A 27808-nucleotide genomic window follows, 5' to 3' on the forward strand; every position below is an offset into this window, starting at 1 on the left:
GAAAAAACTACTTTTTAATTTAATATATTTAATTAGGCGCTAATTTTAATAGGAAGACAGTCAATGAAAATTATGTTGTAACATAATTTGGATCTTTATAATTATGTGATAGAAAACATTTGCTAAAAGGCCAAGTTGAATTAATTTAAACTAGTTAATTTAATAATAGTAGTAAGACAGGTAAAAAGCCCCAAAACTCCCTTTTGAACAGAAAACGTTAAAAGTAGATGAAGTCAACAATTTTGAGTGAGAAAGCCCTATCCCTCCACATGTCTCATTTCTAGCTATATCTAATATTGATTATTTTTCCTCTAAGCGCCAAAAAAAATTATCTGGTAAGGCATTTTAACAGATAATAAATTTCATTTTATTTTATAATAAATATAAAATATTTATAAATAAATATAAAATATGTATTTTATTTTATTTTTAAACTGTACAGTTATCATAATTCTTCTACTGTATTTTTTTGTTTAAGACATAGAAAAAATGGTATTAGTTAAATAAAATATGAGTCTTAAAGGGTAAAAACCTTTTATAACTTTAGATTTGCATTTGGAACAAAAGGTCAACATTTTATTTAAAAGTTTTTGTTTTGTTTTTTTAAGGAAGTAAAGACCTAGAAATAATGCAAGCTTGCCTTGAGGTCATCAATATTAGCCACCTGCTGCAAAGTCTGAAAGTAATTTCAAAGCTTTCAGGATGCTGAAGAACCTATGCATCACCTATTACTTTTTAAAGGTCAAATTAGTGGCAATAATTTTATCGACACATTTATCCATTATTCCACACACGATTTACATATCTGAAATTACAGTCATAAGAAGTTATCTCAATAACTAACCTTATTGAGTTATCAGAAAACATCTGAGTTTGGCAAAATACAGTAAAAAATATTCCACTTCAATTTAATGTTAATCCACCATCCTCACTGAAATACAGAAAGCCTTTGTGCTTACTTGTTCTCCCGGAATAGAGAGTCCGTTGGGTCCCTGGGGACCTGGAGGACCCTGGGGGCCTGGAGGACCTGTGTCTCCACGAGGGCCAGGGGGCCCCTAAAACACATAAGACAGAAACAACCACAAAGTCAGGAAATGACCTTCCAAAGCTAACATCCAGTCAGAAGCCTATCGTCATAACTCTAAGACATTAATCATATAATGCTGGTGAACATTTTAGAAATCTACACACCTATAAAAGCATTTATTAATACCATTCCTTTCTTCCCTTTACTACTCATTAAAGATCAGCTGAAAAATGCAATAACATTTTTCATCACAAGAGCACTTAATTTTCCAAAAGTCCCATTAGAAGTAGATTTTTTAAAAGAAGTCACACTGAATATGATATATTCATATATTTATATTCATGAATTCATATGAGATCAAAGCTTGAATTTCAGTGGATTTGATTTAGTTTTAGCTATTCCTGATTTCTCTTAGACTTGGGCTTATTTCTGGGACTAATATATACATGAATTAAGCAAGGAAACACAGATATCCACTAAGAAGATGCTTTATGCTGGAGCTTCTTTGCAACTTGTCCAGGTGGAAAACATGTGAACTTGGAGTCAGGACCCTGGTTTAGCATCCCAGTCTCACCCTTTCCTAACTGGGTTAGATTATAATTAGTAATATTTTGACAAAAACTTATGACAATTTTTGACAAATTATGACAAAAATTAAAAATATTATGACATTATCTTCCTAATAGATTGCCCTAATAAGCTTGTGTTGGACCTGGTAGAAAGGGCCTAATGACCATCAGTGAATGCATACATGGCCCCTCAGCTCTTTCTCTGAGACAGGTGAAATAAAGAGCAGCACAACTGCTCCCAACCCTCTCGAGCTTCCCCGTGGGACTCTGCTCCCTGTGGGTCTTCCAACTGATGACTGGGTGACCAGCTCTGTGTCTCCATGTTGCAGCAGAACCCTTACGTTTGTGGGCAGATTTCCCACGTGAAATTCTTATAGCAGTGAGATGCCTTTAACAATTCTTTCTCTGGCTAGTCTAATCCATCATCTTGAAAACCAGAGATGAGGCACAAGTAGCTATATTGCCTAAAGCACACTAAACTTGACCTAACTTGCTCAAGGTCACATATCCCCTTAGTGGAAATTTGAACAATCAGACTTCAACACTACACGTGAAAATTTTAATGTGCTCTAAAATATACTTACAACTGCCCCACTGATTCCTCTTTCACCTCTGGGACCTTTAGCACCGGGTCCTCCCTAAAGTACATAGTAAGAACACATTTTAGGGTGAAAATAAGGACAGTAGGGAGAAGTTGATACACAGAAATTACTTCCAGCAGCAGGGTGTTCTCTAGGCAATCAATACTACCAATATTACCAATAACCAATACGACCAATACAATCAATAGCTACCTTCAAAATACTGAACGGAATAATACATGTCATATAAATATGTGGGGAAAGAGAATTTCAACACCTTGTACATTTTAAGTGTCTCACTTTTACATTCTGAACTTCTCTTCATCATTAGCAAGTTTTGAAGTTTATTTCAAAATTTCAAGTTTAATGGGGGAAAAAAGCATTACTTCAATACAGTAAGGAGAAAATTCTGTTTTGGAATTATATGTATGCATTCTTCAGAGAAGCTAATATGCAAAAAGAAGAGTATCTTGAAACTCGCAGAATGGCAGAACACGTACTTTAGTAACTGAAATTCAGAATTCACTGAACAAAGAGGAAATAAATATGATAGTGGCATCCAATAATGTTATCTTATAATTAGAGGACAAAAAAACATTTATTTTTCAAACACATCAAAGTCACACCCAGATATAATTTTGTGATTACAAATATAAATCAGGTAAGTTACTGTTAATAAAGGATAAATAAATGGTGATAATTCCAGTGACATTTGATTCTATATGTGAGAATCTTGTTTGTAATTAACCTAGAATCAATTTACATTATTTAATATGACCCAAGTGTGATAAAATTTGGTGTTCTGAGAATCTCGGAGCTTTTCCTACATTAATCAACCATTTTTTTAAAAGAGGCCGATAGACCTTAGAGGTATCCTTTCCATTCCACAAAACCATGCCAGGTTAGATCAAGAGGTTCCACAGTGATTAGTGGAAACTATCACTGGAATCTTCAGTGTTACGCCTTGCACTTTCTTGGTCTCCCCTCACACATGAATAGACCTGGTTATAGACTTCTTACTCAAGTCATTTTAAACCCCTCTATTTAGAGTGTATAATACCATCACATATATAAATTACCCTCCTTGCATGTTATTCTCATTATATGCGTACTACATAAAGTATACATATCCTAGTTGTTCTAAACAAGTTGTTCTGGGTCAGTTTCTCAACCTGACTCCATAACATACATACAAGAAGCTTTTAGGAGACAGAAGAAATTTTCAAAATCATGATTATAGCAGGAAACCCAAATTCACATCTTTAAGAGCAAAGCTCTTGAATACTAGCCACTATCATTCATTCCTGCATGACTGGAGAAATGTATGCAAATGTGTTCAAATTTTCTTCTTGATTTATTCCATTTCAGATCTCAAAACATACCATAAAAAATCATCTGCAGTTTAGCTTGCTCTGTCCAAGAAAATACAGATGGCTAGAAGCATTTTATCTACTCTATATTGGCAAAAAGATGATCACTCCAAAGATGCAGAGGAAAAGCTAGGACTGTTGCAGTTCCCTTACCGCAGGCCCGGGTGGACCTGGAGGTCCAACGCTGTCCTGTGTACATGTGCAAGCATTTGGAAGAGCAGGGCATTTTGCTTCATCTCTCTGAAATTTTGAAAACATATTTGCCTATGAATTGAGAGCAAAACGACTTCAAATCCTTCCCCTCCCACTTATATACACAAGAAAATCTGTTTCTCAAGTTGAAGAAATAATTTGTATTTAGCATGACAAACAGTCTTATGTTGAATCCTGCTTTGGTCCTTTACATCTTTATTTTGTTTTATTTACTTCAGGAAACCTTACATGACAAGTGTTTACAAAACCACCATGGGGACCACTGGTAATTTAATATAATTTTTCCCTAATCCAGTGTTAGAGAAATGCTGAGTAGCTCAGCAAGCAATACCATTTCATTTGGGGGTAAATTTAAAATCCTTTCCAAGGCCTACAAGGCCTTACATGTTCTGCAAACCAGCACCACCTTGCCCATCTCACTGCCTACCACTGCCCCTCCAATCACATAGCTCCAGCCCCACTGTTCTTACTTAATATTTCTCAGATATTCAGGGCACTTTGTGGCCATAGGGCTTTTGCATGTAGTCTCCTCCAACTGGAATGCTGTTTCTCCCTTATCCACACTTTCTACCTCCTCACTTCATCAGGTCTCTGATTAAACCTCACTTTATCACTGGGGGCTGATGGTACTCACCTCACTCTCTATCCCTTCACCTGGATTTACTTTGTATCATAGAACTTTCTACTTTGTAATGTAGTGTATATCTACTTGTTAATTCTTTCTCTTCCCCTTCTTTCCACCTGAATATTCATTTTTCACTGCTGTAACCCAAACACATAGAATTCTGCCTGGCTTAAAATAAACAGGCATTCAATAGTTATTTGATGAATAAATAACACACATTCATCCTGGGGATGTATGCAGCTCGCTGCTTGCCAAAAGAGTCCAATCCATCATTACGTTCAATTTTGTAACTATCACCACTTACAGAGTTACATACAATGAAGGAAAACCATCATCTCACAAAGTAATATAGTTATGTCTGCCATAAGCCTTAGATATCCAGAGATGATGGTTCATTCTGTAAAATGCTGATATTTTATAAGCAATAGGAGGGTTTTGTAATAAGTAGATTTATCAAACAACGCTGACTCAGCAGGACTTTTCTAACTATACATAACCACACTGGCTGTGAGGGAGAATTTCCAGATGTGCTCTTGTAGTATTCCTGGCTTTGGACGGAGGGGTCCTTGGCCTGAGCTGTGGAAGTGGGTGAGCATGCACAACATGCCTGTCCCTTAGCTCCATGCTGGAGACTCAGCTGCTGAGTGCTACTTCCTCTTCCAGACCATCTGCATCCACATCCCTTATTCCAGGAGGGCTCTTAAGGCCATGACACGATTCCGTTCCATTTTACTTACCCTAGAGGGAATATCACAGCATCTGTCTCTACTGGTCCACACCGGACTGCAGACGATATCAAAATTCTGGATTTGGAACTGCAAACAACCAACAGCAACATCAGCTAAAGATGCACGAGAAAACATTTTATATTAACTTTTCCACATTGTAACCTTTGTCAATTTCTCACAGAGACTCTCTCAAGGGTGCAAACCCTTGAAAGCAACGTGATCCTTACTTCATAAGGAAAGAAAATAAAAACCTATGCCTAAGAGAAAGAGATGTTAAGGCAAGCAAAATGCGTATGTGAGATTCCCACTTCTGATTCACTTCCTTGGGTAAAATAAAATGCTTGATTGCGTTTTGTCTTTTTAAAAAGAACATTAATTTCTTTATTTAAGAATTAAATTTTTATTTAATTAAGAATTTGAAGACTCTATACATTTAAATCAACTTTGGAGAGTCTACCCTTGTCGAAAATTTACATTTAAAAAATTCTTCATTTATTCTAAAACTGATGCTTTTCTTTTCATAAATTCTTACCTGGGAGCTGACTGGCGGACTAGGAACTTTCATGATAACCCTCAGCTTAACTATTTCAATATAGTGTATGCTTTCTATATTCATTCATTTTAAAAATAAAGCTCTTTTGGTGAAAAGGAAGACTGCTTGGATATAGCCATCCTTCTCTAAACCTGTTGTAATTATTTTATGTGAAGAACAAATCCAATACTCAGTAAAAAAGTCTGTGTGCGAACTTGTTGAATCGCCGCTGTACACCGAAAAGTGACGTAACATTGTGTCACCTATACTTCAATAAAGAAAAATAAAAAGGTACATTCTAAGTTCTTGATAAATCTTAGTAATCATCATTATCATGGCTATTAATTTAGAGCATTAAATATATTAATTATTCTATTAATCTCTAAAAATTTTTAAGATTTAATTAAATTATAAGTCAAGATGTTAATCACAACACATTAAGTTTGCACTAATTACTTCTACACTGTGGAATAAAAACTTCACTTGTGAATCTAGGAGAAGGAAATCCTGTCCATGGAAGAACAATATTTTGCTTTTAGAACAATATTATTAGAACAATATTATTATTGACTGATGCTTAACTTGAACTTAATTAATTAGCCTGAGACAGTGAAAACTCTAAATTTAAAATTGTATTACTAGAGAGCACTGTAAATACAGCTGGTATGCTCCCACCTCAAATTTGAGCCAGTTTAAATTGTGAGTAATGCGGTCGGTCAGCTGGCCGCCCCCTACGCCGCTCTTCCTTCTGAGACAGATGATGACTCCTCTGTGAGAGAGTGTAGGCTCTATGACAGTGACAGTCTGTGTCTGTGTCATTAAGCTATAAATGATTAATTTTTTGATTGCAAAAATTTGTACTAACAAGCGCTATCTTTGAAGAACAAAAAATGAGTTATTTTAGATTTCACTGATTATCCTGGCAACGATTTGTGTTGTACTCCCCAACTTGATCCTGTTTCAAGATGACTACATGGTGTTCTCTGGTGCCTTGACATCTTACTTTGTTTCTAGCAGTCAAGTACATTACTATGTTCTGTCAGTACTTATTTCCTCAATGTAACTTTTTCAATGCTTCAACCTAATACATTTGACAATTTAAAACTCCCCAAGGGAGCACCTGGGTGGCTCAGCCGGTTAAGCGTCTGCCTTTAGCTCAGGTTATGATCCCAGGGTCCTGGGATTGGGCCCTACATCAGGGTCCTTGCTCAGTGGGGAGTCTGCTTCTCCCTCTGCCCTTCCCCTCTACTCATGCTCTCTCTGTCTCTCTCTCTCAAATAATAAATAAAATCCTAAAAATAAATAAATAAATAAATCTCACTGGGAAAAAAAAAAAACAAAAAAATTCACTGATTATTTTTAAAATGTGATTTCAATCTTAGCACAAGGTACCAAGAAAAAAAAAAAGGTGTTACTTACTGTGGCTGATTTCCTCTCCCCTTTAAGAAGTTTTCCAAGAATTTCATAACCATCAGTTGTGATATTTCCAGCTTCCTTGATGTCTTTTTCTATTATTTCATAGCAGTCAATATAAATCTTAACACTTTTTGAGGTCACTACAATATGAACCTAAAAAGATCATTTGTTTCTATTATAAAATTTATACCCCAAAAAACTTAGTTGACTCCTGCAGTTTTCAGATCACAAGTTAAAAAATATGTTCTTTAAATTACTCTTAATCCAAATCAAGTCTTGGGCTAAAAAATCCAACAACCATGTTGCAATGTCAATGTTATTTATTAACAACACCAAACTGAATGAGCCCTCATCCACAAATATGGTATAATTTCTTAGTTTCCCATATGTACCATTACTGAGATTACCAGAGATGAGTTGTAGATGAAATGATTCCATTAACTATAAAGAACTATTCAAATACAAATTAAGAAATTATTAACATATTATTATACTCAATAGAAAGGAGCCTCAAATGTCTTCCCCTGATTTTGCTAAATTCGCTATTTAATCTGTTACCCCTTAATCTCAGTCAAAAAGAACTTGCACACCATATAGATACATAGTAAAGAATTAACATAGTAACATAGTAACTAACTTAGTAAAGAATTAACACACGTCTTCTACAGAGATTGAATTCTGAAAATCAACACATACAAGATCCAATTTCCTTATAAGGAAAGAATCCTATGTTGATTTATTTCTTATCTGATATTGAAGACACTCAGAATTTGAAATCTATTAGTGCAGATAATTAACAAAACATTTGTATTTTAACAATGTAAAAAATTGTTGCAGGTAATCTTTGAGTTGATAGTTATGCTCATAGTTTCCACTTATCACAGCACAAATACTCAAGTAAGTACTTGATTACTTTGAAAAGTTTGGCTCCAAGGTAAAAGGAACAGAAATCTCTTAAGTGCTTTGAGTCAATAAGCATCAGGATAATCTCTGGAGATGTCTTTAAACAGTGAATATTTTTCCCATATAGAATCAACAGCAAAACACTCATTTAGTGCATCAATTAGTTTTAAGTTTGAATTTCCTATTGATTGCTTTTATATAAAAGTATTACATAGCTTACTAAAAATAAATTTCATCTAATATTGAATTTAAGAAGAACATTTTATATGCATACCCAAGATATTTATTATCTAATAAGAACTAAAACTTAGGGTGCCTGGGTAGTTCAGTCAGTTAAGCATTCAACTTTTGATCTCAGCTCAGGTCTTGATCTCAGGGACTTGAGTTCAAAACCTGCACTGGACTCCACACCCAGCTTAAAAAAATTTATTTGTTGGCTCTTGTATGAATAACTTCAGAGCCAAAAATTCACAACATATTAAAAAAAAATCATAGTACTCCAAAAATTATTTCAAAATGAAAATTTTTAATTTCTAACAAAATTATTCCAATTATCAGTCAATACCAACCATTAAGAAATTGATTTTAAAAACATATTTTGCTACAATCTCTTCAATATGTTTCAATACATTTTAAACACACGCATAATAACATCTCAAAGTGGGCTCTTCATCTGTAGACTATTCAGGGACTACTTCCTAGCTGTGAATCATTTTTTGGTCACAGAAAAGTAGAAAATAACAGAAACACTCTTATCAACTCGTCTCCCTTCCCAAGCTCAGCCATTCCCTAAATCTTTATTTTTCATCTATTCCATTTTTTCTTCTTACCATAAACTTCTCACTTGGAACAGAGACCAAAAACTTGTCAAGAGAATCCTTAAGGAGCCATAGCTGTTCGCCATTCCTTATTTAAGCTCTTTTGGGCTATTCATCATCTCTCCCAAAAGCCTTCTGCATGTCATTTTCATTAATTTCCTGCTATCAGAGTACCCCCCATTCTCATCCAAAAGACTGAAGAGCTTTAGTTTCCAAATTAGATGGAAAATGAAAGAAAAGTGAACCTTTGGGTCTGTAAGGAATGTAAACAGTGACTGAACTTGGCACTTGAATGAGATAAGTGAGAATAGGTTAAAAAAAAATGGGTTGGAGAAATGAAGGAAGAAAAAGAACATGGTGAAAGTAGAGAAGAAACTAAAAAAAGATCTGATGAAAAAAGAAGGTAGATATTTGAATAGACAAGAGAGCTTGTCAGAAGAAAAAAGAAGAGGCATTACATAAAACCTGAGAACACAAATACCTTTCTATAAAGGCAAAGAAGGAAATGTAAAAAAAAAAAATTAGCTTGATTTATAATTAAGGACTGTCACTATGGACCTCCACAAAATACTGCCTTTTTTATCCTAAGTAAAATGAAGTATTTGATGAAAGTTAGAAATTTAAAAATAATAATTTTTAAGTTGTTATCAGTTGTTAGAAGACTAAATTTCTAATAAGTTCACTCATATGGAAGGAAAAATAAAATAGTTCTTTTTAGCAAGTACTCAAAAGTAAGTTTAATAGGTGTATTAATGAGCCAAAAAAGTTCATAAGAACTTAGCCAAATTCAACATCTACTATCAGATAAGGAGCAGTTAAAGCTAATAATATTTGTCAAACTAGAATTTGCTTTTCTGGTGAGGCATTTATTTTACTGTACTTCATCATGGAACTCTGAAAAGTGTTAAGTAGATATGACATTATAACTCAGAAATCTTTGTTTTCCTTCATTTTTTTTTTCTCACTAATGTGCACACTGAAGCCACTTTGAGCTCCATAGAGAGAGTCCCTTGCCATCTTTGGCAAGAGTGATTCATCAATTGAAAAAAACATTCTGGAAAGAAACTAAGATTCTCAGGAGTAGAATCTGTAAGTAATCTAGCTAAACTATTAAAGTACAGGAAAGTTCAATCTTCACTTGAGAATCAGACTGAACTGGAAATATTTGTCTTCTGTGCACGAGGACTAATTTTCTGAGTGCCATACTGTTGCCCCAGTGCTATTCTTCCCGTTAACTCAATCCAAGAGATGGAGGAATACCATTAAGAAGTCCATTCCTAACCTAGACGGTTCTTCTCATTTCTAATGATCCCAACTTTAGTATTAATGTGTCAATTAATCATCCTTTAGAAATTTGATAGAAAGTCTACATTATCCTCTGATGTTGACAGGCAAAAAACCAATGAAGATCAACAAGAATAAACCATCCCCCAAGAATCCACCTTAGAAATTTTAATATTTTTTAGAGAAGCCATAAGTGTGTTTAATGAAAAGTTAATCTCATAATTGAAAAGTTAATCTCATAAATATGTATATTAATTATTTTGGTATATAACCATAACTTTTGGACGAGTATGTTTGTAACTTTTCAATAAACAAGCAAGCAGAAGCAGCTTACTATGTTCTAAAAAAGAATAATTTTATCAATTAAAATACAATCCACAAAAATTAAACTTTGAAATGAGATGACATTAAGGATCACAGTAAAATGATAGGTAGAAAAAATAGGCATTCAGTACTATGTGCACTATGTGACTCATACTTTGTAAAGATAGTAGCATTGAAAATATATCAAAATGCTAGTATCAGTTATCTCTTTATTAGAAGAATCATTGTTTTATTTTAAATATTTTTGAATTAATCAAATCCTCGAAAATGAGATTTTGTTCTTAAAAGACATAGCTATGTTTCTACCAAGTTAGCCTGACATTTTAATAAATTATAAATTAGTTTAAATTTTTAAGTCATATTCTTTTTCTATAAAAAAGGATAATTTTGTTTTTACCTTGTGAAAACTTCCATAAAATAATGTCTTCACTTCATCTGTGTCAAATGTAACAGTTTGCACCTCACCTCTTGTATCCTTGTTAAAGAATGATAATGTCTTGCTAGAAGCTGTAACCAACACATAATTGTTATTAAATCACACACGTGGCATGCTTTATGTTGAAAGTATTAACAGATAACTCTTGCTGGAGAGATTTTTAAAATATTCAATCATGTAAGTTGAGATAAAATGTAATTAGAATATTTACTGTCATGTTTTTAAACCATTAAACATAAAAGCATATATCAAGTAAATATATATATATTCAGAAGGTTCTTAAAGAGACAGAAAGAGAAAACATAATCAAAAATACACATGCATGTGCCTTAGTATAAGATAAAAATCCTTACGATCTGCAATCACTCCAACTTGTGGTTTGTAGTCTCTATCTGTGATTTGCCAAATTGCAAAAGGGTCACTGGGAGTTTCTGGGAGAAGTCTGAACAATAATATGATCGTGTATGAAGAAGGGAGTCCATTTGGGTGTAGATCTCTGTCGGATAAAACATAATTGATTAATTAGTATTTAATAAGGGTTTCTCACTAAAAATAGAGGGTATTTTAAATCTTTGTATGATAATCTCATTATCAGTAGTATTAGAATCCATTCATAATAATCTGGCTACATATGAGAAGAGGGAAAATTTAGGAAACACATCAAAAGAACACTAAAGATCCATGACATAAATAGTTAATAGATTATTTATATTTATACATTTATAAATATATGTATATATACAGTATAGATTATTTACAATCTGCTAAAGTCACAAAAGTCTGGGAAATTGCCCAAAGTTCTTTTATTCTACTATTAAAAACTGTTAATATCCTATTAATTTTTTCTAGACACAAAGATGATTATAAATTATATAATAATTTTAGAGTGATAAACATTCTATCTATGGATGTAATTTAAAGAGAATGAATCTTTTTTTTTTTAAAGATTTATCCATTTGACAGAGAGAGATCAAGAGTAAACAGAGAGGCAGGCAGAGAGAGAGGATGAAGCAGGCCCCCGCCGAGCAGAGAGCCCGATGTGGGGCTTGATCCCAGGACCCTGAGATCATGACCTGAGCCGAAGGCAGAGGCTTAACCCACTGAGCCACCCAGGTGCCCCTAAAGAGAATGAATCTTATTAAATATACTTAATTTCCAATGTCAAAGGTATGAAATCTTAAGTCATATGGCTTAAGGTTTTAATTTCTCCATCCCTAACTCTAATCATTTTTACACTTCCAAATTCCTCCCTTGAAATTAAATAAATCACATAATCTCCAGAAGCTCACATGTTCCCAAAAATAAAACCAGTAATAAATGTTAAGACCATGTACATGTGCAAACGTTTAGTGATAATAAAGGATGTGATTCAATTAAAAGGAAGTGTTTCTTGGCTCTAAGTCTATTAGACAAAAAATGTGGTCCCGTGTGTTCTTCCAGAGTTGAGTCAGTCATTGTTCTGGGGGAAGCTTTGAAGTAGGTAGGATTGATGGGTTTCTGTCTGAGACCATTTAATAATACTTTCTTCCTGAAGGTAGTGAAAAGGCTTTACGTATCAACTCTTAGACAGAAAAGAAGCTATTTCTTTGACAGAGGGCACAGAGTATCTCTTGAGGTTTCATGTCCCATACTACACTACTGATATCTCTGGGATACAATGCTGCCCCGCTTCTTAAAACATATGTTCTGGGCAAGCTGACATGCTGCCTTTTGTATATGCAAAAAACCCACTACCTTCATAATATTCCATGTTAAAAATATTACCTTCTCCATGTATCTCTCACCCAATCTATTTTTCTCCTTCCTCCGTTAGTGAATGCTTATGAAAAAACCTCTAACTGCATTTATGCTTCTTTCTTTCAGCTTCATTCAGCCACAAGTTCTGACTCTTGAGAACACAGTAGGCTGTCGTTAAGTTAAAATGCAGGAATCATATCTTGTGGTGACTGAAAGTTAAACACTGGGTATTAAGGGTTCACTGACAAAGCTAAAGCTGTGAACCAACATGGTTAACCATGAAAGAGTTAGGAACTTCCAATGCGGTCAAACTACAACAATGTGATCTGTGCTTTCTGAAAAGAAATTAGCTTTGGTTTTAGTCTGAATTTTCCATCAGCTTTCCCAGAGCATTTCAAATTTCAGACATCATTTTCCGACCCTGTCCTAAGGTTCTGAAGGCTTTATTTCTCCTTGTTCTTTTTTCTCCATAAGCTGCCAAACACATATTTTCAACATTAAAGTGTTTTAATTCTAATGAATAACAAAATACATATTTTAGTTATGATACCCAGGTGCAAACGTTCATGAAGTAAAATAACAACAGCTAGAGCTACCCAACAGATTGCCAGAGCACTGGCAAATAAAAACTAACCACTGTCTGTCTGATCTTGGACAAGCAAAACTGCCACAACATTTCATCTTCTGGAGACCTGAAACACTAGAAAGAATGCCGGCTCCCATTCTACAACACTTACTCCATTCAGTCCCTCTGCACCACAGGGAGAAATATTCAAAATAATTAGTTGCCTTCCTGTTTAAAAATAATTAGTTGCCTTCCTGTTTAGAAGAAGGCTTAGATCTATAATCCTCGCCTTAAATCCTAAAAGGTCCGTAATCCATAATATTACAGAACCAGGATGAGATGCTTGGGTCTGAGAATAGCAAGGCTTGAGTCCTAGTCTCCTATGGGACCCGATGGAAGACACCTGACCCAACCGTATTTAAGGAAACTAAACTAAATCATCCATAAGGAGACTTCTGACGATTCTAAAGTTTCTAGCTTCTAAGAAATCAGGACAAATTTTAAGAACCTCCATAAAGTGTCAGAAACCTCCTAGCAGTCCCACTTACGCTGTAGGCTGATTGACAAAGGCATTCTTCTGAAGCTTGTACGCTGAGTAGCTGGGGAAAGACCCTGACTCCAGAGAGACTCCTGGTACAGAAGCAAAATTCTTTTCTGTCAGGTTGTATGCTTCGAGCATCTTAAAGCCTTTACATCAAAAAAAGAAAAGCAAATATTGAAATGAGGTCATTTTAATGATTTTATTGCTTAAATCCTGAAATAAAGTAGTTCAAGGGTAAAAGGCTTACCTGGGGAGGTGTAGCCATCCAAATAAATGAGAGGGCAACCTGCAACGCACAGTGCTCCGTAAGTATGATTCATCAACACGATATACACACATTATACACACGGAAGTCAGCTGTGTCCCTGTACCAAGTAACTGCTGATTCGTTTATAAAAAATAGCAACAATCTACCCTTTTTTAAGTTATTTTTGTACACTTCCTTTGTGCGGTAGAAATTCTAGTACTGACTGGTATAATCCATGTTTTCGGAAATTTCTCCAGTCCAAGTGGGAATTTTACAGTGTTCTTATGAATAGTAAAATAAAGTTAAAGGATTTTAAAAGGGAAGTCAATAATTAAAATAGAATTAAAAAGAATTAAATTTTCAGATGTTCTTCAATAAAGAAGATTTCTCCCAAGGGATTTTATTTTTTTCATTTTATTTTCTTTTATTTCTTTTCAGTGTTTCAGCATTCATTGTTTATGCACCACACCCAGTGCTCCATGCAATACGTGCCCTCCATGATACCCACCACCAGGCTCACCCAACCCCTCACCTCCCTCCCCTCCAAAACCCTCAGTTTGTTTCTCAGAGTCCAGTCTCTTATGGTTTGCCCCCCCATCCCAATTTCCCCCAACTCCCTTCTCCTCTTGTGTGTATGCAAAGGCAGGAGGAGTTTGTCCCTACTCAACCATCTTTGCCATGCCACTGAGCCTCATGTTGGCTACCAAACACCACCTAACAGTGAGGAGTGCACCATAGTTTTCACCCTGGAGCCTCCAGAGCCAGGGCTACCTGGGGTGGCTTTCAGGACCCTCTGCTGTTCAAGGGAGACAACAGTACTTCCAGACCCACTTCCCCCAGGGCAGTTCCAGGCGGAGCCTCAGTGTAAGCTCTCAGAGTAAACCACTGGTGTTGACTATGGCCATCTCTACAGGGAGTTCTGAGTTTTCAGTAATGCTAAATAGGGGGAAATACAATAATTGTAAAGCACAGCTCTCCCTAGGACCAGTGGTTTGTACTAGCCACAAAACTGTCTCCAAAATATGATATCCCAAGAATTAGTGCTTATGGATAGGGAAGAGCATAAATTGACTGAAATAATTAATCTTTGGTCCTTCACTGTATTTTAAGAGCTGAACTTGAAGTCTTGGCAAAAAGCAAAAAATATACACCCAAAAAAACAAATGAGAACCAAGCGCATTTCTATGGAGTGCACACGCAAAGGTCAGTGTTGTTTTCATTGCTCCCTTGAATCGCGGATGTTGACAGAACAAATACCAATTGATTACTAATAGGGAAAACCTTCATCTCACAGAAATGCTTCTACAAATGCATTTGTAAGCTAAAGATTAATTTACTCAAATGTCATAGCATTGGGATGGTGGGAAAAGGGTATGTTAAAACATTTCATTTCCATACAAGGAATATTACATCGTCAAGGCTAAAAGCAGACCTGTGACAAACACACATTCAGCACAATCTCAGTAGGAACAATGACTCATCATATTCCCAAGTGATTTCCCCAGAATCTATTTATGCACAGACTTGATCCCATGTAGGACAGACAGTTGTCCACTAAGCTGTTATCTTCCAAAACAGGTGAGATTATGGATCCATTTGGACCGTGACTTACTTGAAGTGGCAGTTTCACAGACAAATGTAATGAGGTTGTCCTCAATCTTCTCAAAAGATTCGAAGTCATCAACAATGAACACGTGCCGTTCGCTGGGTTTGCTGGCGATGTTGGCAAGCTCGTTGTAGTCAACGTCAGCCACGCCAACTACAAAGACACTGAACCCTGCAAAGCAGTGGTTATGGAGTGAATTACATATCCCTTTCTCTGTCCTTTGTTGTTTCAGCAATTCAAAATAAAATCTTTTCAGAAATGATGATGTATCTTCTCAGTAGAAGCAGCAAGTCCTTTTAGTTGACATAAACTCTCTTTAATAAATATGTACTTTCCCCAGGTCTTCCTATTTCATGGCTTAGAAAACTCAACTAATTGGGTTTCCTAAAATAAAATCCTATCAATTAAGAGAAGCACATTTTAACAGCAGAAAGTGGTGCACATTTCCTCACAGAGAACACAGTCCTAATATACCCACCCATTCCATAGCTCTCTTAGGCACTATTAACATTTCGAGCTTATATAATTTGGAAACCAAGAATGGGCTCATTTTAAAATTTGACTTCTTGAAACTGATATTCTCAATAAACTCAGGCACAAAGGAGGCACTCTGGCCACTTTCAGAATGGAATCTATAATTCCCACTGGCAATAAACTTTCATTTATTTAGACTAATACAAATAAAGAGTCCACTCCAAAAGCTTAATTTGAAAGGAGAAAAAGCAGACTATATATATATAAATAAGAAGTCAGTTCTCTAATGAGATATGAATAAGGTAACCTGAGCAAGTATTCATAATTCCAAATTTAAATCAGCCAAAACCCCTAAGTTGTAGATATCTCCTTAACATAAAGGCAAAAATTTATTTTAGAAAAAGTCAGTGCAAAGAACAATATGTATTGAAAGAAGACAGTATCATTTAGCACTAATCATGACTCATATTTTAGCCAAAGAATCATGTATATGCAGATGGCAAATTCCATAAAACAAATTATTTTGTAATTTATACAATAGATCATGCACAAAATAGAATTCTCTCCAAGGTACATTTACCTTGGACTCTACCTGGGGTTTGGAATTTGGGTTGTGGAGAGTGTGAATGCTGGTAAGACCTCATTTCATCTCTACTAATTCTTTTAAAAAACAAATCCAAGGGGAAGTTGTTAGCAGGAGGCTCTCAGGATATTTGATTTTCAAGGTCTTTGATTTCAAGGACCCCAAAGATGTCTTCCTGAGGCCTCACTATATCTCCTTTCAGCAATCTGCTTTGGGTCTGCATCTGCAAGGATGTGCTAAAAGATAAAGACTTCCTTATGCTTCTCCTTGCACAGGGACCCAGCATCGAAGTTCACATCTGCAGGAAGCCTGCTCTAGAAGTATTATCTAATTGCATTCCATAGCCTTCCAGCCACTATGGGGAAGTTAGGTTTGCTTTTTCACACACCTTGAGTCACATCTTGAACAAAGATATACACAATGTCCCTTTTGAGCAATCACTAAACCATCCATGATTAAATATAAACTAACATTTCAAGGGTAGAGTCCAGAGTAAAGCAGAACAGTAAAGTGAAGTAAAAGCAGCGGTTTCATCATTTGCTATCATTCCTGAGCACGTAAAACATGTTAAGATAATGAGTGCAATCACTAGGCATCAAATTCATGCCTGTGCTTACCTGACTGCTGGATGACCAAAGCTGCCTTTTTGACCTCATCCTGTGACCGACCATCTGTGACCACAACCAGCACCTTGGGGACATTCTTCCTCATGCCGCTCTCCCAGGTCAAGACCTTCTCCTTAATAAATGTGAGAGCCTTGCCTATACAGTGCAGCATAGAACATTTTAGTGTCAGTTCAGCAAAAACTATCCCAGTGCCATTAGTCACACTCAGTTGATAAGAATTTGAATAATGAAATGTGATAGTACACCAAGTTCTACCACTCCCAAAACTTTGGAAGGTGAAGGTCTACATACACTTTGATAAACCGTACCTGTTCTCGTGTTGCCTCCTCTGTACCTAATATTCTGGAGGGCCCCCAAGGCTTGGGCCTTGTCATTGTACGTGTTCAGCTTGAACTCAGATTTGACCTCATCACTGTACTGCACGAATGAGACCTGAAAGGAAATGTGGTCCAAGGTGTAAGACACCGCTTTTTGTATTTTAACTTCCCAGTGGCTCCTCCTGCTGTTGAATGAGGAAGTGTCTCAGAGCTAACAGAATATTATAATCTTCTTATAGCTAATATTATAACACTGACTACTATTGCCTCATTAAATTCTCTCATTTCTACTCTTCGATGAAATTGCCAATAACAGTAACATTGCAAATATGCTGTAGTCACATGGTAACCACATCCTTTCTCTAGGATGTAGAAAGGGATGGGTAAAGCTGGGGAAGAGTGACATCCCAGGAGTAGATATGGGAACACACCATCTTGAACTCAAATGTCAGCAAAGCAATTGGTTCTCAGCCAACTGCTTCTTCTTACCACAAACTTAGTAGAAGTATGATTTACTGGAAAGTGTACAGGCTTCATAGAATTCAATGGGCTCAAATCCTGGCTCTGCCAATTGGTATCTATGTGACCTAGGGCAAGTTCTCTGCATCTCATGGCTTTTGTTTGCCTATCAGTAAAATGGAGATAATTATACTTAATTTCTAGAGTTGTTTAAAGAACTGATAATCATATATAGAAAGTAGCTGGCACATAGAAGTTAATAAAATACAGTACTTTTTTGAATTTTTACTTTTTATCAGAAATCTCAGTGTCTAAAAGGATGAAAAAAGTGGCTCGGTTGCTAACACATTAAATTAGGACTATAACTAACTAGCTTGAATTTTTACTCTTCTTGGATTGCAAAAATGTTCACAGGATTATTGGGGAATTTGAAATTTGTACATCCCATAAAAGAAGAGTGATTTGTTTACGAAATTATTTGTGGCTTCCGTCAAAATCTCTTATTTTCTTTATCTAGAACGCCACAATGACCAAGTACAAAATGCCACACACCCACTCCAGTCACTATTCATCACTGAGTCCTCTAACTTAACAGGGCATGACAATCATAACGCATTTAGTTTCCAGAACATTAGATGACCTTTTATGGAAAAAGTATCATCATTGAAAGTCTTAAGCAGGAAGTCAGAGTAGGAATGCTCTAAAATCTCCAAAAGGAGTATCAGCTAGCCAAGAAAATACCTAGAGGAGGGTTTATTTTTCTATTTGCCATTTCCACCCAACTCCTTCCCAAAAATACATGATACATGTGTCGAGAAAATACTAAATAACAGAAGTCAAAATGTAGTTTATACTGAAAAGCCTTTTTTTTTTCTTTAAGAATTATTTATTTATTTGACAGAGAGAGAAATCACAAGTAGGCAGAGTGGCAGGCAGAGAGAGAGGGGGAAGGAGGCTCCCTGCTGAGCAGAGAGCCTGATGCTCAATCCCAGGACCCTGAGACCATGACCTGAGCTGAAGGCAGAGGCTTAACCCACTGAACCACCCAGGTGCCCACGCCTTTCTATGTAAAAACCAATACTCAAAAAAAAAAAAAAAAAAAACCCACCACCAAGACATTACAAATGAATAGCCACCTATGAAACAGTACCTACCTGAATTCCAGCAGGACTGATTTCATCAAAGGCTCCCACAGTATTGAAGATGAATTTTACAACTTTATTAAAATTATCATCCCCGATACTCCAGGAGGCATCAGTCAAGAATACAATATCTGCCTTGGCCCCTTTGCATACTGGGGGAAAAAAAAAAAACAGAGAAACCCCAATTCTCATGAAATATTTCATTCAAATGAAGTTACAAAACCAAGAAATGTAGCCTAAAACCTCATTACTCAAAGTGTAGTTCAACAGCAGCAGTATCTCCTGGGAACTTCCTAGAAATGCAGGATCCTGGGCACTACCCCAGACCTCCTGGATCAGATTAGCAACAACAAGATGCCTGGACAAATAACATGCATAATAAAGGTTGAGAAACTCTAGTCTAACTAGCCCTCAACCTCTGCTCTGGAATTACCCCATCTGTTTAGATCCATTATGCAAATACATGCTCTTTCCTCATGGAACTATTCAAGTGGCTTCAAACAATGGAAGAGGAGGGAATCAAATGAAAACAACAATGTCCAGAATTTAAGAACAGCCATCAGTATCAGTGGGTCTGGAGATTTTGTATGTATTTATCAAAAATTTGGTGCAAATAGTGTCTTTTCATTTTAAATTAGGTCACTAAAATTATACAGAGGGGAGAAAGGAAAGGAATAAAATAATGTCTTTGATTTGAATTTTTAGACTTGGAGGGTTAAAAAAATTGAAATTTTAGTATATAAAAACTTAACATGTACACTATACAGCACCAACAGTAAACCCTAATGTAAACTGTGGACTGTGGATGAAAATGATGTGTTCGTGTAGGCTCACGGATTATAACAAATGCACCATTTTGGTGCTGGATGTTGATACCGGGGGACGCTGAGTGATGGGGCTGGGGAGGGGAGCCCACAAGAATACATATGTAACTCCATGTAATTTCAGCTCAGTTGTGCTATGAACCTAAGACTGCTTTAAGAAGTAGAGTCTATTAAGAAAAAAAAATTAACATTTTTAAGCCAAGTTTACTTAGTGAATTTCTTTCAATAGTCTAATTTAAAGAAACCCGTTATTTTTTTTTTAATATTTTATTTATTTGACAGAGAGAGATCACAGAGAGAGAGGCAGACAGAGAGAGAGGAGGAAGCAGGCTCCCTGAAGAGCAGAGAGCCCGATGTGGGGCTCGATCCCAGGACCCCGGGATCACGACCCGAGCCGAAGGCAGAGGCCTAACCCGCTGAGCCACCCAGGCGCCCCGAAACCCGTTATTATTTTACCTATAATAATAATACATTTGCCCTGTATGTTATTTTATCCTATAAGAATACACTTTTCTTTTTTAATTTTATTTATTTAATAGGCTTAATAAAGTTACAGCATTCTAGAACCTTAAAAAACAAAAGAAAAATACTTTAAAAATATGAAGTTTCTTCAACTAAATGCTGAAAATGGAATGTGGGCAAAGAATAAACCAGTAGTTAATTAACTTAAACTTAATCTGATAAAACACTGAGAATTGCCCCCAAATTACTGAGAGACCAGCCTTATTAGCTCAGCATGTCTTTTTGCCAGTTCACTGCAAGTGACAATTATGTCTCAAACTTCAGTGAATGAGCATTTTTTAGCTTTGTGCAATCCATGGCAAAAGCCAGGAATTCCAAAGCCAGAGGCCCCAGGGGTAGGTTGAAGATACAGCCAAAACAGTTCACAGTGCCTACTAATGCCAGCAGCCAGGAGAAAGAAATGTCCATCATGTGACTGCGGACGCAATGTTATCACTACACATTAATCTGCAAAACTAAGGAAATGGTTCCAACTGAAGAGCTATAGTTTATGACTGATTTCATAAACACCAAAATGGGCCTGAGGGAGAAGAACAATTACTGATAATCTTTTTTTTTAATCTAAAAACTCTTCAGCAAGAATAGTAAATCAGAAATACCCTATATCAATTGGAAATCATGTATAGGCTCCATAAATAAGAAGGCTATAAATCCTATCAGCCGAATGTACTGCCACTTACCATCCCGGGCAGGTGGAATTGTGGGAGGGGGAGGAGGCGTGGGTGGCTCCGTAGGGGCTTCTGTTGGTTTTACAGCTAGAATTTAAAAAGGATAATTAGAAAAACATAACCTGTACAAATTCCATATCACATATCACATTTTAAGAGCAATTTAAGTCCTATATAACAGACCAAGTCTCATTGGCACTAATAGACTGGAAATTCTATTTTATCCAAATTTGGTATCATTGGTAGTCATTCCAACACTGACTACAGCTGCAGAAGCAAAACCACATGGAAGGTCGTGTGGAGGCCTTCGAATAGGGTCAATGAGTAAAAGTCACTACTATTGGTGCATATTCTGCTTCTCACTGACAGCTAGAACCATAATCGCCCTCCTGTAGCCTTATCCTAAAAATAACACCAACTCTGTAACAGGGAAAACATGGATTTGTTGTAGAGAAAGGTCCTGAACCAGCCACAATTTCCTTCTTCATAAATCTGCCATCATTATAATCATTACTGTGGCCCATAGGGAAAGGCAGCTAAGCAGGAGTCCTTAAGTCTCCCTCACCTAGAACATTTTATTCGGAAGCCCTACAGAGACTTTCAGATTACTCAAAAACTTACTGGTATGTTCTTTGACAGAGACTCCCGGTCCCTCGAGATTCGGTGTCTGCACAAAAACAGTGACGCCATAATCAGCGTCTGGTGAAAGACCGGTGAAGCAGTGACTGGTTTCTGATCCACGCACTGTGATTTCTTGTCCTCTGGTTCCTGATTATGAGAAAATGAAATACCAGCATCACCATCAGTTATATCTAAAGACATTTTTATATGTCATTTCATCTCTTTTCCTGAAGCTTAAAATGTTGCTACTATGTGCTCCAGTTCTTTTATTATTATTATTATTATTTGATTTTTTTTATTTTTTGGCACACGTACCATCAGCAGGGCTTAGTTTTAGCCTGTAGGAGGTGGCTGCCCGGTGAGGAGACCATCTAACACAGAATGTATCCCATCCAACCTGGTAAGTTTTCAGATCTGTTACATTTAAATACACTACAACATAAAGAAAAAAAAGAAATAGATTTATTTCACAAATAAAAACAAAAAAGCATACTCTTAATCATAACAATCTTAAAACTTCTACTGCGGCTAGAAAAAAAAAAAAGCCTAAATTCTTAGTATGTCTCCTTGTAAGAAACTTATATGAAACATACATGGAAATGTGGTACAGCTAAAACAGACCTCTCTTTCTATCACTAATTTTCAAGGGAAAGACATTTCCTCATAGTTCCACTGGACACTGTAAATGACAAAGATGTCTTATGTAAAATAATAAGATATGTTTCTAAAGGACTATTTTCTAAGTCCTTAAATAGTCATTTAGTTATTGTTGACAACAAAATCTATCTTTGGGCTGAGTCAGTAAATATGGCATTTCTGTATTTAGGTAATATAGGTTTTAACATCATATGTCAAAAAACCAAATAGCATTCCAAATCTAATTTTATGATAATTCATGGATAAGTCATAATTTCTATACTTTTTATCTTTCAACATTCAAAATATCTTATGAGATATAAAAATACCTCATCACATATATTTTTGTGTACTTAATTATGTTCCTTATATATTTGTTTGGCTGGACAAGAAAGAACGACTCACTTATTGCTGAGGAAACATGCATATGTTAAGAAGAAATAAAACTGAAACACGTTGACCTTGCAATTTGTACTACATTTTTCTTACAACCATGAAAAAGATATGTGACTCACAGGTAGTGCCTTGATCCGTCAGGGGGACACTAAGTCCAGAATCATACTGAGCATAAACATTCACATCATAGGTGGTGCTAGGATTGAGATTGTGTAACGTGTACGATGTCATTTCTCCAACAAAAGCTTCCATGGGCTCATTGGAACCTTGAATAACAATCATAAAAAGACAGAAATATTCCATACCTAGTCTCAAGTTTTCTTTAAAATCAAGTAAGTTATACTCAAATGATAGTATGAACACCATTAATTCCACAGTCCGTTATGTACTTGCTCACTGTAACACACATTCCATTACATGGTGAAAAACAAAACTATAAACAGAGACCAAATTCTTCACCTCTTATTCTCAAAACATATGTAGCACAATACCTAGAATGTAGTAGATATGTCATCAATGTTCCTTTAGTGAATAAACTCAATCAGGCAATTAACTACCCTAAATCTTCAAGCCTCTTCTCTAAGCCCCATTTTGGCAGCATGGTGCTTTGCACACAGTAGGTGCTCAATTAACGTTTTTTCCAATCTGTCATAGTGGTGATTTAAGAGCTTCTGTCTGGTCCTCATGCCTCAAGTTTGGTTACTGAAGGTCCCCTCAGTTACCAATACCTCCTCCTTCTTTCAGTTATCTCTCTTAAGGCCCATGTTTCCTCTCTTGTTATCTCTCCTTTATCTCTTCCTAGCTCACACCCTTTCTGGGTATGTGGAAGAGACACTGGCGAATTTGGTACGAAGAGAATTTTTCCTCCATTTTGCTAAGCATATGGACAGAACATAAAAACAAAGATAATAAATCAATTAATCAAGGTGGTATCCATTTAGGTGTAAATGTCAATGGGAAGTAGAAAGCAAGCCCGGCAGGAATAAACTAAAATGCATATGCCCAAAATAGAATAACACCTTGACTTAATGGGAAAATACAGAAGTTTATATTGATTAAATGTGCATTATATCACAATCATAATAACATACAGAATGTCTGGACTCAGATTCCATTAGTATAATTTTATGAACCAGGCCAAACTTTTTAATCATGCAATTTGAAGAGAGTCTCATCTATACCCATAGTAACAATGACACTTCAGACTATTGGCTTACAACATTATTTCCAAAAATATTGCCTCTGGTGGGAGGGGATTCAATGTGACAACTGATCAAAAGACTGTAATTAGCTCCCTCATAAACAAATTGCTCTCTGATGCATTTTTATGATAATAAAGATGATTCCTTACCCACTGGCTTATACACAATTTTATATCCAAGAACCGGAGAAGGTGAAGGATCCCAGGATACCCTGAATCTCGTGTACCATTCATCAGAGATGTGTATGTTTTGAGGTGGAAGCAGTCCCACTGCAAGCAAATATTGGCACACATTATTGACCTTTCGCTGACACACAAGGAGAGCACAGAACTTCATGAGCACTGATTATGAGTACTGATAGTGTGGTCCCATGAGCATAATTTAATAAAATCTTACAATGCCCTCATCCAGAAAACAATCTAAAAGTGTTGAAATGTTCAACAGAAAGCGTACCAATTTTCCAAATTAAAACAGCCACTCAAATGGACTCGGGAACTGATGAGTCCCAGAGCTGTTAGGTTATATAATGCAGAAGTACAGAAACTACAAGAGATCTCACACCATTTTTAGTATGTTATAGATTATAGATTGTTAGAGCCAAAAAGCAATTTAGAAACTGTCTAGTCTGACGATCTTATCACATAAATAAGATTTGATTTGCCCAAGACCACACAGCTAGCTAGTGACTAAAATGATGTTCATTCTCAGCACACTTCTGTCCTCCCCCAGCATAACCTAGAGCAAATCCTCAAGCCTCCAGAGGTACTGCCCCTAACCCCACACCCTTGTAAACCAATGCTGTCAGGCAGCATGCTGACTCGTCCCTGAGTTATTATTTATAGCATCACGCAAATAAAGAATTCAACTTAAGAACTTTTTTTACAAGAGAAACTAGAAATAGCTTTGGCATATCCTAGAAAATTCAAGTCTGGTTAAAAAAAAACTTTATATAGATAGATAGATAGATAGATAAGCACAAAATTCTAAAACATGCATTTCCCCCAAAAACAGATGAATGGATAAAGAAGATGTGGTATATATACACAATGGAATACTATGCAGCCATCAAAAGAAATGAAATCTTGCCATTTGCGACGACATGGATGGAACTAGAGCGTATCATGCTTAGTGAAATAAGTCAATCGGAGAAAGACAACTATCATATGATCTCCCTGATATGAGGACATGGAGAAGCAACATGGGGGGTTAGGGGGATAGGAGAAGAATAAATGAAACAAGATGGGATTGGGAGGGAGACAAACCATAAATGACTCTTAATCTCACAAAACAAACTGGGGGTTGCTGGGGGGAGGTGGGATTGGGAGAGGGGGAGCGGGCTATGGACATTGGGGAGGGGAGGCGAACCATAAGAGACTATGGACTCTGAAAAACAACCTGAGGGTTTTGAAGGGTCAGGGGTGGGAGGTTGGGGGAACAGGTGGTGGGTAATGGGGAGGGCACGTTTTGCATGGAGCACTGGGTGTTGTGCAAAAAGAATGAATACTGTTATGCTGAAAAAATAAATAAAATGGAAAAAAAAAAGAAATAAAAATAAAAGAAAAAAAAAAGTACCAAAATATATTCTAAAACCTAAGGGAATGTGAAAAATGAAATGTTCTTCCATTTAAATCATTTTGAATTACTAAACTGAGTCTCCATTGACTCCATCCTGTAGACAATAAATATCAATAAATATGTAACTTCCTGGCCTTGAGAGACTAAGTTAAAACAACCCTAGTCATGCTTTTATCTTTGGAGCTTTCAAATGTCACCTCTCCCAAATTCTGTAATACCAAGATTATTTAAGCACCAAGAGTTTGGGCAACCAAGTGTAGCAAGGATCCTGAAATCATTTACTTACGTGGATTTTTGCAGAGTGAAGTGGAAAGAGGAACACCAATACTGACCAGTAACAGAGCTCAGACCTATCGCCCACCCTGCCTTTTTGCTGAAACAGTGACTTTCAATCTTGGCTGTACACTAGAAGGCAAGCGGATCCATGCTACACCTCAAGCCAGCATCTCTGGGGGTGGTACCCAGGCACAAGCATGTTTTAAAGCTCTTCGGGTGATTTCAACGAGCAACCAACTTGGAGAGCCTTTGCTCTAAACAATAAGAAATTGACTCCTGTGTAAGGTAGAAAGGGGTCCAAATGCCGATAATTTTCTGTAAATTACTTGGTACAATAGAAAAAAAACAGAAAAAACTATAAAGACAGAAGATGATTTTTAATCACCTTGCTTCTTTATTTATGACTTAAGATTCTATCAGGATAGTGTTTTTTTGTTGATAATACATTGGCTGAGTCCAACAGCTACCTCTTTCACTGACACCACACAAACTAAAACACTATTCAGAGACTAGGCAATGGTTTTCCAAAGGAGAACCAAAACTACCTCAAGCAAAGCAGAATATTCAGATTTTTGTCTCCTCTTTCTTCTTATAGTGGACTTTTAAAAAGTTAAAATACAAATTCTGTTCCCACATCATTTTTGCCAGGATTCAATGTTAATGCAGTATTAATGGCGTATAGGGGATGCATTGGTAAAGGCAAAACTTAAAGATTATAAAAGGGATAAGACACTTACCGGTTCTTCCGTTTCCTGTTAGATGGCCGCCATCCCCATCTTCATATACCGCAATAACAGTAATTTTATACGGAGTATCAGGTTGTAGCGGCTGCAGCATCACATTATTCCTTCTGCCTGGGACTGTGGTCTGCAGGGAAGTTAAATTGCAAATGAATTATCAGCCAGACGCCTTCCAGAACAAAAGACAACACTGTTTTATGTAATTCTATGAACAGCAACGGTTTCTTCATGTTTTACTTCTGCCGTACCATGCTCATGTCGGCAAGGTCTACACTGTCTCTGTGCAGTGTGCAAAAATGGTCTGAGAGTCAGAGAGATCTGAGTTTGAATCCCAGATCAGCCATTTGCCAGCCTTGTGACCTAGCGTCTCTGGAGGAAATGGTGAAGATGAAAAGTAAGAATGCGCATGACAGCTGGGCACACATTACTGACCACTGCAGCACACAGTAGCCCTTCGTTTGTCTCTGTCTCCCATCTGTGAGTTACATTTCCATGCGTTCCTGCAACAAATATGCACCATGCAGCCACTGCGGTCCAGGCGTGGTAAGAGCCACGGGAATGCATTGGTGAGCAAACGCAGACCCCGGGCCTGCCCTCAGGAAGATTGGCTTGGCTGATACTAATCAGGTGGAAAATTTGAAAAACAGGAAGTGGAAGTATGTTCAACTACCTCCATGATGAGAAAGTGAACCAGATAAATCTCTCAATCTCTCTTCCAAACTTGTGCTTTACCTCTACAAACAATGTGCCTCACTTACGCCAGTGATTCCCAGCATAGAGTCCCCTGATTACAAATGGTGAATTGGGGGAAGAAATTATATTTTTAATGTTTTCAGAAAGTGGGGGGAAATTGAATATTCGTCCATGGCAAAGCTGAATAAACGTTAAAATACCAGCTTCTTTGCTCTGGCAAAATAAGTGTGGTGATACTGTTTATCTCTTTTTTTTTTTTTTTTTTTAAAGATTTTTTTTTTATTTACTTATTTGACAGAGAGAGATCACAAGTAGGCAGAGAGGCAGGCAGAGAGAGAGGGAAGCAGGCTTGCTGCTGAGCAGAGAGCCCGATGCGGGACTCGATCCCAGGACCCTGAGATCATGACCTGAGCCGAAGGCAGCGGCTTTAACCACTGAGCCACCCAGGCGCCCCTGTTTATCTCCTTTTGATCAGAGACTCTAAATGACAGTTACATGTGTTTCTGATGAATAAAAATGCAGGTTTAAATTA

At 36.5% G+C, this 27808-nt stretch overlaps 1 protein-coding gene across 3 annotated transcripts in view; it reads right to left on the reverse strand.

The window, feature by feature from the left end:
- Window positions 1-27808, reverse strand: part of COL12A1 (collagen type XII alpha 1 chain) — a 120390-nt gene that overhangs the window by 16681 nt on the left and 75901 nt on the right. For all 3 annotated transcript variants that reach the window (XM_046005218.1, XM_046005220.1, XM_046005219.1), the window contains 19 exons: window positions 26581-26710; window positions 24142-24261; window positions 22910-23056; window positions 22074-22190; window positions 21759-21905; window positions 21150-21224; window positions 19136-19275; window positions 17514-17637; window positions 17197-17340; window positions 15529-15693; window positions 13917-13955; window positions 13677-13815; window positions 11180-11322; window positions 10788-10897; window positions 7065-7214; window positions 5123-5200; window positions 3701-3787; window positions 2181-2234; window positions 960-1055 (listed from right to left, as the gene is read on the reverse strand). In XM_046005218.1, coding sequence (XP_045861174.1) covers window positions 960-1055; window positions 2181-2234; window positions 3701-3787; window positions 5123-5200; window positions 7065-7214; window positions 10788-10897; window positions 11180-11322; window positions 13677-13815; window positions 13917-13955; window positions 15529-15693; window positions 17197-17340; window positions 17514-17637; window positions 19136-19275; window positions 21150-21224; window positions 21759-21905; window positions 22074-22190; window positions 22910-23056; window positions 24142-24261; window positions 26581-26710 — 2205 coding nt within the window. The remainder of the gene's footprint in view (window positions 1-959; window positions 1056-2180; window positions 2235-3700; window positions 3788-5122; window positions 5201-7064; window positions 7215-10787; window positions 10898-11179; window positions 11323-13676; window positions 13816-13916; window positions 13956-15528; window positions 15694-17196; window positions 17341-17513; window positions 17638-19135; window positions 19276-21149; window positions 21225-21758; window positions 21906-22073; window positions 22191-22909; window positions 23057-24141; window positions 24262-26580; window positions 26711-27808) is intronic.

The sequence above is a fragment of the Meles meles genome, chromosome 5 (assembly GCF_922984935.1).
Source record: "Meles meles chromosome 5, mMelMel3.1 paternal haplotype, whole genome shotgun sequence".
In the NCBI taxonomy this organism is placed as follows: Eukaryota; Metazoa; Chordata; class Mammalia; order Carnivora; family Mustelidae; genus Meles; species Meles meles.